Genomic DNA, 16309 nt, shown 5'->3' with positions numbered 1-16309 from the left:
TACTCTGTTGTGGGTGGCAAAGGGGATGGTGCCGGGGGCCTTCATAGAAAGCAAGAGTCTTGCCCACCTGGGGGGCTGGGAGGGCCACTTAATTTTGGGAAGCTCCCTGCCATTCCAGAATGTTAACCAAGTATGCATGAAGGGGTTGGAAAATGGTTATTGGTGGCAGTATGGGAAGGTTGGGGGTGGCGGTAAGTTGAATTTTTGCCTAGGGTGCTGAGAAGCCTTACACCGACCCTGACTGTTAGATACTATTATACAGGGTAACATCACCCATTTGCACCCACATTACCTGGGGGTTACAGTGCAGGGGATAGTGGCATTAGCTATTGGGCGAGGTCATGGTAGTTGCTGCTGTGGGCACTGGGGGCAGAGCATGCACAGCTTGGCTCCTGACTAATGGGGCCGGGGCACTTAAGACAAGGGCCCTAGCAAATGACTATGGGCTGGTCAGACTTTTTTTTAAAGGGCCAATCATTTACAATGTATGTTTTTCCTTGTAATTGAATGCATAGTTTTAAAAGATGCCAGAGACTGGCTGGCATCCCACACGGGTGTCTTTGCCAGAGGTGGCTCCTGAATGGCTGTTGGCCTGCAAATGCCAAGTTGGTTTCGGCCAGCTCCATATGTGAAATGCTGCCAGTGCTGTCTCTAATTGGCTGCCACTCTGTGCTCCAGCTGGCAGTGCCAATCCATGCCCTGCCTAATTGTTTATTCTGGGCCCCCACATTTCTGAAGGCAGCCCTGCACTCACATACCTTTCTCCAGTCATAGAAGCACATCTAGTGTGACCCCTTTTTTACCCTTTAACCTTGGCCCTATTTAAACCTTAATTCTTTGTAAGATTATCGATATGCCTATACCAGTCCTACACAAACTGCAGCATTGTACTCTGCTTCCTAATTTCAGTCCTGAAATTGTGATGAAAATACAAATACAATATTAAAATGTATTATATCACAGTCTCCATAGAAACCTATGGAGATTTCATTAGTGACCTGAAATTCATAACCACGTTTCTGGACTTACATAGTTACATAGGAGGTAAGGCTGAAAAAAGACTTGCGTCCATCTAGTTCAACCTGGTATAGATATCCATTGCTAATTTGGTAGGTTCTGATATTTTACAGACAGATTATAATTCTTATTTGTACCCATGGATGTTTTTATCCAGTAAATGCTTGTCCAACTTTGCCTTGAATGCATTTAATGAGCCAGCCGTTACCACCTCTCTGGGAAGAGAGTTCCAGAGTTTGACTGTTCTGACCGTAAAGAAATTCTTTCTACTAGCTGAATGAAATCTTTTTTCTTCTAATCTATACTCATGCCCTCGTGTCCTAGATTCCTTTCTAGTAGAAAAGAGGGTGTGTGACAGTTCCTTATATTGGCCCTTGATATACTTGTACATGATGAGCATGTCCCCCCTTAAACGTCTCTTTTCCAATGTAAATAGTCCCAAATTGCTTAATCTCTCCCCGTAGCTTAAATTCTCCATTCCCCTAATAAGCTTTGTTGCTCGCCTTTGGATTTTTTCTAATTCTATGATATCCTTTTTATAGTGCGGGGCCCAGAACTGCACTCTGTACTCGAGGTGAGGTCTCACCAATGCTTTATACAGTGGCATAATTACCCTTGAGTCCCTAGTTTCCATTCCCCTCTTAATACATGCCAGAATTTTGTTGGCCTTTTTTGTAGCTACATTACAATGGGCACTACATCCCAGTTTGCTGTCTATTTGGACTCCTAGATCCTTTTCAAGTATGGAATTACCCAGTTCCTCTCCTCTAAGGTTGTAACTTGCACACTGGTTGTGTCTCCCAAGGTGCATAACCTTACATTTATCTACATTGAACCTCATCTTCCATTTTTTTGCCCACTCATCTAGAATTGCAAGATCATTTTGAAGACATCTTCTGAGGATTTGATGACTTTGCTAAGTTTTGTATCATCCGCAAAGATGGATACATTGCTGAGTAACCCTATCCCAATATCGTTAATAAAAATGTTAAACAGAATGGGCCCCAAAACCGAACCCTGGGGCACTCCACTTAGTACCGGTATCGTATCTGATACGGCACCATTCACAACCACTCTTTGGGGTTTATTCTAGTTCATTCTTTCTGACAAAATCCTTCTTAGATGGACAAAACCATGTGCACTGCAGGTGGGGCAGATGTAACATGTGCAGAGAGAATTAGATTTGGGTGAGTTATTTTGTTTCTGTGCAGGGAAAATACTGACTGCATGATTTTACACTTCAATATAGATCTCACTTTGAAGAAAAACCCCACCCAAATCTAATTCTCTCTGCACAAGTTACATCTGCCCCACCCGCAGTGCACATGGTTTTGTCCATCTAAGAAGGATTTTGTCAGAAAGAATGGACTAGAATAACCCCCATTCTTCTCTATTACATAGCCAATTCCCTACCCATCTGCATATATTTTCACCCAATCCTAGGTTCTCCATTTTATTAATCAATCTCTTGTGTGGGACAGTATCAAATGCTTTAGCGAAATCTAGGAAAATCACATCTACAGCATTTCCATTATCGAGGTTTTTGCTAACCTCTTCATAGAACCCTAGTAGATAAGTTTGGCATGAACGATCTTTCACGAACTTGATAAGTGAGATCCCTTCATATAACAACACATGTGAAGAATGTGTTCTCCAAAAGTTTTGATGCCAACACACTTAGGGCCAGATGTACTAATCCTTAACAAGAGATAAATGCAAGGGTGATAAAGAAAGATAAACGTCCAGCCAATCAGCTCCTTACTGACTTTTTTCAAACACAGCCTGGAACATGGCAGTTAGCAGGTGATTGGCTGGACGTTTATCTCTCCTTATCACCCTTGCATTTATCTCTTGTTAATTCCGAACAGCTAGGTTATATGGAGTATGGCGCACTGAACCTGAAAGATGTTACTAAACACAAATCCAATTTTTCAACAGGATTTATTGTGATACAATATACACATAAAAGCATTAAAAGTATGGGGGGAAAAAGAAAAATACAACAATGATGCAATGCTCCTATGGAAACGTGTAGTCACTCTGGTCTCAGATGTTATACCCATTCATTGCCAGACTGTTTTATAACATCTGAGACCAGAGTGACTACATGTTTCCATAGGAGCATTGCATCATTGTTGTATTTTTCTTTTCCCCCCCATACTTTTAATGCTTTTATGTGTATATTGTATCACAATAAATCCTGTTGAAAAATTGGATTTGTGTTCAGTAACATCTTTCAGGTTTAGTGCGCCACACTCCATATAACCTAGCTGTTCGGAATTCTATCTTTAGGAGGTGGTGTACCCCCACACTATATTGGAGTAGGCTGCACTAAAACCTGATCCTTTGCGCTCTACCAACCACAACACTTTTTTTCTTTGAAATATTTATCTCTTGTTAAGGCTTAATACATCTGCCCCTTAGGGCCTTATTCTAGTTCACTCTTTAGAGCATCCTTCTCAGATGGACAAAACCATGTGCACTGCAGGGGTGCAGATGTAACAGGTGCAGATAGAATTAAGGTGCCCATACACGGTACAATTATTGTATACAATATCGCATCTCATCTCATTGCATCGCACAGGTTTTGCGGTACTTGTGTACTTTCACGGCTCCCACGATGTGCATCGTACAGGGAAGCATCGCATCGCATGCAATCGCATGCGATCTGATGTGATGCAATGTCATTTTTCACAGAAATTATGGACATGAGTTTAAATCATGTAAAATGCACCCCAAATGTCATTTTTCACACTGTACCACCCCCACTATCAACGCCAACCCGAAGCGTGGCGAGCGCAGCGGTACGCGTCCTACGACCTTTTCATACCCTCACTATCCACGTCAGCGTGGAGTTGAGAATAGAAAGTGTGGCGAGCGCAGCGAGGGGACACGGATACCTGTGAAGCCCGCGAGGGGACACGGATACCTGTGAAGGTATCCGTGTCCGCTCGCCTCGCTGCGCTCGCCACACTTTCTATTCTCAACTCCACACCGACGTGGATAGTGGGGGTATGAAAAGGTCGTAGGACGCGTACCGCCGCCGCTCGCCACGCTTCGGGTTGGCGTTGATAGTGGGGGTGGTACAGTGTGAAAAATGACATTTGGGGTGCATTTTACATGATTTAAACTCATGTCCATAATTTCTGTGAAAAATGAAATCGCATCGCATCAGATTGCATGCGATCTCATGCGATCGCATGTGATGCAATTGCATGCGATTTTATAAAAAAATGCAATAAAAACATGGGAAAATCGCATCGCATGCCACTACATATGGCATGCGATGGGAGCCGTGAAAGTACACAAGTACCGGTTTTGCAATTCAATGAGATGAGATGAGATGAAATCTAGGACAAAAAGTATGCGCAGCACATACTTTTTGTACTAGATCTCATCGCATTGCATTACAAAACCTGTGCGATGCAATGAGATGAGATGAGAATCAATATTGTATACAATAATTGTACCGTGTATGGGCACCTTAAGAGTGAACTAGAATAAGGCCCTTAGTGAGCTCACCTACACGATCCACTTACACCATTATATTATTGAGGCTTTGACAAAGAATGGCAGAGGGTTAGAATAATAGCATTAAACATGTCCATTAGGCCCCGACATGAGTTTCTATTATCCTCCTGCATCAGTAGGCTGTGCATGTGCCCTAAGAACGTATATTTATTTGTAATCCCAGGCAAGCGTTGCCATGGTACCTGACACCTGACCCTTTTCGAACACCTTTGTCTGGAACTTGATCCTCCACACAGGGATATTTGTACTCATCACTTGTACGGCTTTAGAAGAGTATCAACATTTAACTATTAGGTCATCTTGGGAAAAAACATTTACGCTACAGTAATAGTATACAAAAGCTGGCGCTCAGTACATCTTGCATTACAGTCTGTCACACATGATACGTATGTCTTAGGTATATCTTCACTTCCGTAATAAATTGCATTAGTGGTGCTGGAGTAATTTGTCATGCAGCTGAAAAGCCTTAATAGCATCTCTATTATTGGTTTTGCTGCTCCGCAGTGTGCTCCCCCTTCCCTCTCCCCCCATGAATGCATTTTGATCTGTTTCTCTCCATTTAGCAGTATCCACAGTGGCGTGCATCCAAGCACTCATACGGCAGGCAGACGCGGTGCGCACCGCAGTTCTGATGCCCAGCACACCGGCTGACAGTCCCACAGACTGACTCAGACCCCCACGTGCAGTACAGTGCGAGCCGGCTGTGTCATTCTCAGCCGGAGTGACGAGAGTGGGCGCAGCACTTCTCAATTACACGCTGTGAATCCCACTGTCCCGGCTCACAGACCGGACTCAGAGCACTGAAATTACCACTCACTTAAGCACCATCCGGGTATTGCAGTGGCCACACAGCTTATTGCTGTCTCTGGCACTGATACTTTTTTGAGCATACTACATTAGAAACGCTCATATCTGCATATGTTTTAATTATACCAGCCTGCTGGGTGAGACCATAAATCTTTGGTTACCCTCACACCACAGACAAAATTGGTATACAGGCACTCCTGAACCTAATAGGTGCTTAAAGTGATACCGCTATTTAGTACTTGAAAACTGGGAAAATATATATCAACCAGTTCCTATTCTGGAAACAGTGAATGCACTAAACATATATTAAAGTGTTGACATTTATACGTATAAAAAATTGTGGGACCCCACGGAGTCAAGGATATCTTCATCCTTTTTTACTTGTCTAAGTTTAATGTGTGTATTGTGTCTTTTATATTTTTGCCAAAAGTTTAAAAAAAATTATAAATAAAGGTTACTTATTAAATTTTCTCTCTCTCGGTGCATCACAAAGTGACATCCTTTTCTTTTCTTGCTTTACAAGAATTTGTCTTTTGCTATGCAAGGCCCACATTACTCTGCATCGCTCAATGGTGCTTAAATCAGACTGTACAGATAGATCAAGTGGGCGCAGACCTAAAAAACAAAGAGCAGGGAGATTAGTTTTGGGCAACGATTAAACTTTTTAATCGTGATTAATTGCATAATTTTCCTGTGATTAATCGCACTGTTAGGCACATAAGTGCCGCTTACCTACATTCTCGTGGCCAGGGGTTCCATGCTTGTTGCCAAGGGGGATTACACGCTCGCTGCAATATGGGGCTCCATGCTTATTGTCAGGGGGGATTACATGCTCCTTGCCATAGGGGGTTCTATGCTTGTTGCCAGGGAGAAATACATGCTCGTTGCCAGGGAGAAATACATGCTTGTTGCCAGGGGGGATAACATGCTCGTTGCCATAGGGGGTTCCATGCTCATTGACAGGGGCGATTACATGCTTGTTGTCATAGGGAGTTAAAGGCGCTTTGCTCAGGAGTTGTTAAATCTTTTAATTGTGGGGGGTCTCTGACAGCATCAGAGACCCTGCACCCCTCCAAAGATGGCCACAGCCACTATAGGTGCAGGAGTACTTCTAGCGTGTCTTCTCTGTGGCGGCTGCCATTTTTGGAGGGGTGCAGGGTCTCTGTAATGCTGCCAGAGACTCTACACCTCCGCAGCATGACTCTACCCCCCCCCCCCATTGCCATGCCCCCCTTTTTAACGGTGTTAAATAAATTATCGCCATTACAGTGCTGCTGCGTTAACGTGCCCAGCACTTATATATAAAATGTTTTCACGCAAATCTGACATCTAATTACAAATTATTATGAATATTATCAATAATATATATTATTAATATTATTGACATCTGTACAGTCTCTTATACACAATAACTTTATCACTTTACGTACCTTTATGTACACCATGGAATGGTTCTCACAACATATAAATAGCATAAATGAATAACAGGGTTATATTTACAAAGAGGCAACTTTTCAAAGCCTTTGATTATCTGATGTTTAACCCATAGGTTTTAAAATAGTAAAAAATAATTCTATCATATATTCTTAAACAAAGCTCAGCTGTGCATCACTTTTCATTACTGACACAGTGACAGAATCTGAAGAGCGCTCATTACCTATATCCATGCAAATGGTTGATGCTTTTCAACTGTGCATATATCTAATACCCCTTTCAGATCACACCTAATTACCAGGTTCATGCCGGTTTGTTGGCGGTTCGACCCGTTAATTGGTGCAATGTGAAAGAGCTTCCCGGGTCCAGCAACCTGGCATTACGAACCGGTAAAAAAGAAGGGTTCTTACCTGTTCGTTGCCGGGTTGCTGTGCAGTGTGAACGGGTTAACTGGGTCAAGCAAACTAGTTCCTGTTTACACTGATGGAGGAGGCAGTGCTTGGAGCAGAGTCAGCTCTAAGTTCTGCCTCCTCCCACGCCCCCGATGATGCCCCGCTGCACCCCCACATGACGTCAGGGAACCAGCAATATTGCTGGGTTGCTTTAGGGATCTAAGCAGAGCAAAATACAGGGTTGCACCAGGGCTGAACTGTTACAAAGTCCCGGTGTGACACTGCATTTTGTGATGTGAAAGCGGTATTAGTTGATGTTCGCATTGCAATATCTGAATACATCGCAAGCAAAGCTCTGTTCCTGCGTATCTTCCTGCTTTGCCCAGGGTAATTCCTGATACTGTGACCGCGCATATAATGCTCACCACTCCCTCTTCCTCCACAACCCCCCCCCCCCCCCCCTATTTACACACATGATTCCCCCCAATCCACTGTGCTTGCAGAACCTGTTATCTGGGGAGGGCAGCCAGTTGTCTGATCCTGTTCTCATACTGTGACCCCCAAGTGCAGTAAAATGAGATTCTGGCCAGGACCTCACTACATCTGAGCTCACTTTACTGGTCGGGTTTCAGAGCACAATAATCAGCTGAAATGCTGACTTCTCCAGGATCACCAACCACCATTCCCAGGTTGCAGGTGTTATTTTATTTTCTTTCTTTTATTTTCACTGTGATTAATTTGTCAGCCAGCAGACAGGAGAGGCTGAGCTAAAGTAGGTGAATGGGAGGAAAGCACTAATAAGGACATCTGATTGTGGCATTATTATCACAGGACTCCCTCTGAAATTTTGTTACAATTATGCTGCTTTCAGACCGCAAAACTGGCTTTGACCCTGTATTTGGAAACGTTTCCAAAAACGGGTCTGCCAGGTAAAACCCCTTTCGCACCGCATCTCTTAAACGGTATATTACCGTTTAAGTGCGTTTTTTTTTACACTGGCAGACCCGTTTTTGGAAACTTTCCAAAAACAGGGTCAAAGCCAGTCTTCAGCGCGCGCCGCCCCCGCCCCCCCTCCCCCGGGGGTTAACACCCACAAATCCCCCCCACCCCAGGGCTAACAACCCCCCCCCTGTGCAGCCGTTACCTCCGTTGCGTGATCCGGCACTGCAGTTGGTCGGGGAAGCACTTATGAAAAAAAGCGTCTTTCAGAAAATGGCTGCCCCATAGGAAAACCAGTTTTAAAAAACTGTCTTTCGTATGGGGGCAGCCATTTTCCGAAAGTCACTTTTCTTATAAGAAAAGTGACTTTTGGAAAATGGCTGCCCCCATACGAAAGACAGTTTTTTAAAACAGGTTTTCCTATGGGGCAGCCATTTTCTGAAAGACGCTTTTTTTTTCATAAGTGCTTCCCCGACCATACTTCACTGCCGGGATCCACAACGAAGGTACCGGCTGCGCGGCGGGTGTCGACACACGTGCCGCGTGGGGGGGTGTCGACACATGCACGGGGGGGGGGGGGGGCGGCGGGGGGCGGCTCCGGTGCTGCTAATATGTAATGAGTGCTCATTAAATATTCGCTGCTCTGAATTTAGGACCCAGCTCATTGGCTGGGTCCTAAATACCGTTTCAGACCCGATTTTGATCCCAAAATACCGGGTCTGAAATGGGTAGGACCCTGCATTTTAACCGGTTTGAAAAAACGGTATTTTCAAACCGGTTAATTGGATCTGCACCTTTCAGACCGCACAGATTACCGTTTTAAAACGGTAAAAAAACGGCAATATACCGTTTACAAAGTGCGGTCTGAAAGGGGCATAAGATCTAGCAATTCTGAAGCAGATTGCATTTCCCATAACAAGTATGGAAAATATAACCTACTTTATACTAAATTGTTGTATGAAAGCCTTGGTGGATAATTTTGCAAATTCTCCTCCAATTGCTCATTAGTACTGTAGAATTAGATGATCATGGTGATGCTAAAATAATGTGAAAAGACAAGTTTTGATATTAGTTTGGTAAATCATTTTTTAAAAATATGCCCTTTAGTTAGAGATATCGTCCATGATCAAAAGCATTGGTGTCTAGCAGTGTTTAGGCCTTGCTGGCAGTAGGATCTTCTTCACACCTTTGTGGTTTGGGCATCTCAGAGTAACCTTGATCCCCGGGCATGCACCAGCAGAGACACGGTGTAATACAGTCTGTATCACTTTATCACCGTTCTGAAAAGATGCTGTCAGGCTGTGTGTTACACAAACATTGCACGAGAGTGTAATTAGAAACAGTTACTAGTCTATGGCTATAAAATGTATCTACTGTAGTAAGCAAACTTCAGTTGCAGTAGACACACTCATATTTACAAGTGATTAGTCACATACTCTTTACTGAGAGGGCCTTCAAGGTCATACAGATATGGCAGATTAATAAATTAACCCTATGTACCCTAAATGCAGCACAATGATACTGTATACATATCATTATATATGTATATCACTGTGCTGAATTTAATACCCCTTTCACACCAGCCACAATTCCTGGGTTGGCCCGGGAACATCCCGGGACTAGCGCTGGTGTGAAAAGCTCCAGGGCCAAAATCCCGGGACGATGTGCCGGGATTTCAACCCTGCTAGCTAGCAGGTTTGCTCCCAGGACCTCCACGGGTTACGGGTGTGAAATGAACTGAATAAATGGGGGTTTGTTTGCAAGAGGCAAACGTTAAGACAAATGTGCCTTTTTGGGCGCACTCTTTATTCTATAAATTGTATGATTTGATTATTTAGTTAAAACAAAACTTTTAATAGACTTCTTAATGTAAAATACACGGAGCATTAATAGATTATTGATCAGTCGTTTAGCACATTATAATTAGACTCTCAATCAAACAACACACAAAACAAAACAGGGACATACATACATACATAGATACACATAATATTTTGTCTTTTTTGTGTGATAACCTTATTTGTGACTTTTTACACTTTTATTTGTACACTCATGTGTCCTGTTTCAATTGCCTTAGCAAGTAGCATTACTTTACCTTACTCGGCTTCGCCAGTTTGCCCAGGTAATCCCACACACTTGTATATATATAATCTGATTTCAATATTAGTTCTTGGTGCTCTATATAGGGGATAGTTGTATCCCAATCTGATAAATACTAGTCGTCAGCAAAGTCCCACGTGGAAAGTGCTCCTACAACCGGTGGCTCCTGTGTATCTACTGTTTGATCACCATGCCTGTGTTACCATACCAGTTGTTCACCAGGGGTCTCCTCTCTGGTTGGTAGACTGGCCCCGTATTGGCACGGCTGGATTCTGGCCCGGGTTGGGGTATATAGGTAACGTACGGCAATAGTGTCAAATGAGAGTACCAGGTTGGTTGTGTATGGGAACTATAATACAAGTCACTTCTGCTTTCCAATCCAGCTTGATAGGTCACCCTGATGCTTTGCAGTATTGCAGGGAGACTCTATAGGCTGGATGGATGAGAGAGTGTTTGAAAAAAGTGGGTCACAGTGGCAGAATGTCAGTTCGCCCAGAAGTTGGACCTCTGCTTTCAGAGATCTGCTTGACGCATCGAATCAATGATGAGAGAGTCCTGTATTGATGGGCTGACAACTGACAATGAATAAGTGATCAGATATAGATAGAAAGAGAAAAAGAAAACAAAGAGTACCGATCTCTTTACAGGAGTTATTTTTGCATTATATTGTCAGATATTGGATTGCTATTGTTCAACTTGAATTATCGTCCAATAAATCTCCCAGTATACATACAATTTATCACAGATTGCACCATGTGTATTTCACACCTGTTATCTGTCCCCAATTGCAGACTATCTTGGCCAGATTATTGTGGCCCACCTTTATTATAAGGCGTGGTTGTCAGGCCAAGGTTACAAGGCACCAATTGTCTATATATAAATATCTTTGTCAGCTGCCAGTGGACTATAAGTCATACAGCCACTTGTGGTGTCTACATAAATTGAGCACATTGATATCCCTGTGGGAATGAATAGGATTTTTCACTTTATTTTCAGCACACAGTTAGCAATAAAATATATACCTTAGTGCTAGGTGGATATACTTCAATCACAATGAGAATTCATGTGGTGCTTATATCACTACTTAGTTTTTTATCAAGCCTGTTCTATACAGCCATACATACAATTTACCACTGGGTGTCTGCAATTGACTGGTTCTATTGTCAGAGGTTTAGCCTGTCATGAGGTACTAGACCTGATAGAGAGGGACATTAGAATATCCTTACTCCTCTATTCCTGGCTATGTAAAATGACACACATGAATAACCCAATTATTACAACAGTCTACTTGCACTCCGAATACACTATCAGCGCCGTAGTGTATTCGGAGTGCAAGTGGACTGTTGTACTAATTGCTAAGGCAATTGAAACAGGACACATGAGTGTACAAATAAAAGAGTGAGAAGTCACAAATAAGGTTATCACACAAAAAAGACAAAAAATTATGTGTATCTATGTATGTATGTCCCTGTTTTGTTTTGTGTTGTGTGTTGTTTGATTGACAGTCTAATTATAATGTGCTAAACGACTGATCAATAATCTATTAATGCTCCGTGTATTTTACATTAAGAAGTCTATTTAAAGTTATGTTTTAACTAAATAATCAAATCATACAATTTATAGAATAAAGAGTGCGCCCAAAAAGGCACATTTGTCTTAACGTTTGCCTCTTGCAAACAAACCCCCATTTATTCAGTTACAAATACTGAATGTGTTGGGCGCACCACCAATTTAAGACTACAAAAATTCACAAAAGTAGTCCAACATATTGGTTCAATAGGTGTTTCACTAGAATGTTCTAATTTATGATTAAAGTCTGTGCGGATCCAAAACCCCCCTCCTTTGTGAAATGAACTTACCCGAGTTCCCTGTGTGCTGCCGAAGCATCTGCCTGTCATTCAGGGGAGCTGGGTCAGCGGCGTGACGATTGGCTGTAACACGCCATGCCAAAAATGGCCCGGGCGGGGCCAGGCTCTGGTTAGTTGGAGGAGTGTGGTTGTGGAGCTCCTGTGTCCCGCAAGTGGAGGATCCCACACAGCCAGTCTCCGCTGGAGCCTGCATCCTGTCACAGCCAGCAGGGCAGCAGTCTCAGGATTTCCTTAGTCACCTGTCACACAACCCTTAGCAATAGCAGCCTGTAGCGCTGCAACAGCCTTCATAGCAACCACACTGGCGCACTGTATCCTCCCGCACACAGCTCTGAGCACCCGGCCAATCCCAGGCCGGCCCCGCCAGCATCATCGCACTCACCCCGCCTCCCACAAATGACTCTGCATGCGTCTGGATCATAGCACTCATGCGTAAGGCCATTAAGAAAAAATGTCAGCATCTTTTCTGTTCGCTAGCCGTTAGCTAGTTGATTGACAGGAAGCTGGTGTTTGGGGGTGGTAACCAACCATTTTCTGGGAGTGTCAGAGAAAATGCAGGCATGCCCAGGCATTTTCAGGAGAGGCATGTGACATCAGATCCGGGCATGACCAGCCTGTTCCTAACGTACAGACAGAGTAGATTCTGGGCTATGCACAGACTGTACACTATGGGGAAATCATTCAATGGTGAGTGTTATGAATGGATTTACAGCTAATGGCCGGTCAGCGTGAGTTTCGCAAACCATTGGCAGCCTTACACATCACGGATTTCACTCTGGCGGGGTGGCTATCTGATCGCAAGGCTCTACAAACTCACAGAGCACTGATCAGGTCTGAAGAACCCCACCTCCCCCATATCTTTTCCAATTTAGGGGGGTATTTAATCCCGGCTGCTATTGGCAACAGGGGAAATAGCGGTGACCACCTATTCAATTCAATATTTGTGCATATGTACAGAGCCGAATTTCCCATTAGGCACGTGAGGCACCGGCCTAGGGGCAGCACATGTTTGGGGGCGGCACTTGGATGCCTGTGATAGTACTGTCAGCCCAAAATGTACCAATAACTGCAAAATACCCACTGTACTGTACTATATTCCATCTTAAATAGAGTGTAAATGGATAGGACATGCAGATACTGCCCCTATAAACTGTCCTACTTAGTAAACATTATTGTTGTGCCTAGGGGCACCCTCATCCCTAAATCCACCCCTGCATATGTACAGTAGAGAATGCATATTTTTTGCACACAATTACCTCTTATACCCAAAACATAAGCCCCCTGTGTGTAGCTGAATGGTCAGGACATGCTCCATGCTTACTGATCTGTACAGTATTTCCTATTTACTGACGGCTGTCATGTATTGTCCACCAGGTTTCCTGAATTTTCTGTACAAAACACTTTAGTGCTTAGACGTGCTTATTCCACAGTTACTGGGATTCCAAACATTAATGAAAGAAATGTAAATGTAAGAAAAATATATCTTTGCAAGTGTGTAAATTTCCTATAATAACTTGCATTCTAGATATGATAGTAATTACTGTTGCTATGATTATACTGCAGTGAGCACCACAGACTGTGCATAAGGTGTAATTTCAGGTAAGCAGTTGGTGTGCAGTCACCTGTATGCCCAGTGCTGCGGCTCAGTGTAAGCAGTGACAGATGAGCTGCAGTACTGGGAGGCCTCTGGGGACAGCATGCAGCCAGGAGTAACCACCTGTAACATATACAATACACACAGCTCTCCTGCAGTAACATTAGTGCAGGAGAGGGGAGGCTGGCAACAGCCCTAATACTCATAAATCAGCACATCACCCCTCCCCTGGGCTGAGGGGTTTGTTTCAGGATTCCTGTGTTTGCTCAGAGATCCCTGTAAATGGGGGGTATACATACAAGTCTACCAAGATAAAGCACATTTTCTGTGCAGTGGAATCTGTAAATGATGTATCCTAGGATCAGGATGAGACACAGATCTGCTCTGGGCAGACTGGAGACCTACGGTGCCTACAGGTAAGATTGGGGGAACTTTCCTGCAGTTTTCATGAAGTTTTGGGGGAAGAAAGTATGAGTAACGCTGCTGCTGTGGAGGCTGTTTACTGTTGTCATGGCAATGAATAGGAGGTGGAAGCCGTATGTAAGAATGTACTGATGAAGCTGCTCCTAACTATAATGTGTACACAGGCATTACATGGATTCTGCTTTCTGACGCAAATTGTATTATTAATGTGTGGCTGTTGAGTGGTACATCAAGTCCCTGGATGCCTTGAGGCTCGCACAGCATGCTGGCACTTATAATTCCACAGGAGTTGATGTGCCACAGGTTATTATTATTATTATAATTTTATTTATAAGGCGCCACAAGTGTTTCACAGCGCCGTACAAAGGAACAATACAGGCAGCGGCGTAACTATAGCACCGTAGCCCCCGCCACCGCGGGGGGCGCTGTGCATGTGGGGGCGCCGGGGGCTGCGGTGCTATAGTTAACCCCCCCCCCCCAATCCCCTGCAGACTTACCTATCTCGCTGGTCCCGGCGGCTCAGTTCTTCTGCTGAGGACCACCACAAAATGGCCGCCCCCATATAGCACACAGTTCTCTGAAACTGTCTGCTGTATGGGGGCGGCCATTTTGTGGTGGTCCTCAGCAGAAGAACTGAGCCGCCGGGACCAGCGCGATAGGAAAGGCTGTGGGGGATTGGGGGGGTTGCATGGGCGGCGGGGCGGGGGCGTAGGGGTGCTTGGCGGGGCGGCGGCGGGGGGATCGCCCCCCCCCCTAACGGCGGGGGGGCGCCCAAAACGTAGCTATGCCACTGAATACAGGTAGACAAAGCTTGGCATAACATTGAATAAATAACAAAAATACAGTACAAATAAAGAGCGCCACAGATCAATACACATTACAGCTTAAATGTAAGTAGTGAGGACTCAATCAACATACAACTAGAGGCTTGATGCCAATGATGGAGATGAGTATGCGGACAAAGATGGTCACTGAGTGTTGGAGTATAGGAGAGCTGTGAGTGAAATGTGAAGAGAAGTGGGCTTTGACAACAGGAGGGAAGAGGGCCCTACTCGGAGGAGCTTACAATCTAGTAGGAAGGGGAGACAGACAGATAACAAGAGGTGCAAGCGAGTGGGTGGTGGTTAGATAGCAGGATGTAAACAGGCGAGGGGTCGGAGAACCAGCTGGTTTATGCAGTGGAAGGGTATGCTTTGATGAATAGGTGACTTTTCAGTGCCCGTTTGAAGCTTTGCAAGGTCGGGGAGAGTCTAATGGAGCAAGGGAGTGCGTTCCACTGAAGGGGTGCAGCACGGGCAAAATCCTGTACTCTAGCATGGGAAGCAGTGATCAGGGTGGAGGAGAGACGACAGTCGTCAGCCAACCGTAGAGGGCGGGAGGGTGTATGAATGGAGATGAGGTTAGAGATATATGGAGGTTGTCAGGGCAGCCATCAGGGGGGGACTGCGGGGACTCCAGACCAGGGCCCGGAGAGTAAGGGGGCCCAGGACCGGAGTTTATAAAGTATAATTTGTCATAAACAAATTTCACATCACATGTTCAGTCCATTCCAGGTGTTGGAGAAAGGAAAGGGAGGGGTCCTGTTTATTTTGCCAGTCCCGGGCCCCAGTTTCTGATGTCAGCCCCACAGGTTGTTGCAGTGTACTGTAAGGATCAGGGGCAGATTGAAAAACCAGCCTGGGAATTTTCTGGAAGCCGTCCTAATGGGGGTGGGACCTGCAAAAGGTCTCGGATCAGGGGGATCTTATGTATATGCTGTGCGCACGGGCCCCTGAGACCCAGGGGGGCCACACCGCACATGCAGCACCTCTTGTGCTCTGTACTCCTGGAACTGTTATCCCACTTGCCCCTGTACTTTTGGCACTGTTACCCATATAACCCCATGCTCCTGGCCTTTACCCCTCTTATACACCATGTCCTTTGCAGAGATTCCTATACCATCTCTGTTACCCCTCCCACCAGTGGCGTAACTAGATACCTGTGGGCCCCATAGCAAAAGTTTGTAAGGGTCCCTATTTATCACCTAATGCTGAAAAATGTGGGCCCCATAGCAGCTGCACCCCCTGCACCTATGGTAGTTACGCCCTTGCCTCCCACAACCTGTGCTCTTGGCCCTTATAGGCATGTGCAACATATATTATTGGGCGTGCACAAATGGAAGTGCAGTCTAATACCAGCCCTCTCACCATATCTATAATAGTAAT

At 44.6% G+C, this 16309-nt stretch overlaps 1 protein-coding gene across 1 annotated transcript in view; it reads left to right on the top strand.

The window, feature by feature from the left end:
* The first annotated feature begins 14048 nt into the window (after positions 1-14048).
* LOC146058553 (cilia- and flagella-associated protein 337-like) overlaps positions 14049-16309 on the top strand; it is an 86040-nt gene continuing 83779 nt past the window's right edge. Inside the window, exon 1 of the mRNA XM_083170836.1 lies at positions 14049-14098. Coding sequence (XP_083026962.1) covers positions 14049-14098 — 50 coding nt within the window. The remainder of the gene's footprint in view (positions 14099-16309) is intronic.

This window comes from Crinia signifera, chromosome 2 (assembly GCF_055691185.1).
Source record: "Crinia signifera chromosome 2, ASM5569118v1, whole genome shotgun sequence".
Classification (NCBI taxonomy): Eukaryota; Metazoa; Chordata; class Amphibia; order Anura; family Myobatrachidae; genus Crinia; species Crinia signifera.
The sequence above is the reverse complement of the archived record's forward strand: the minus strand, read 5'-3'. Positions and strand labels throughout refer to the sequence as shown.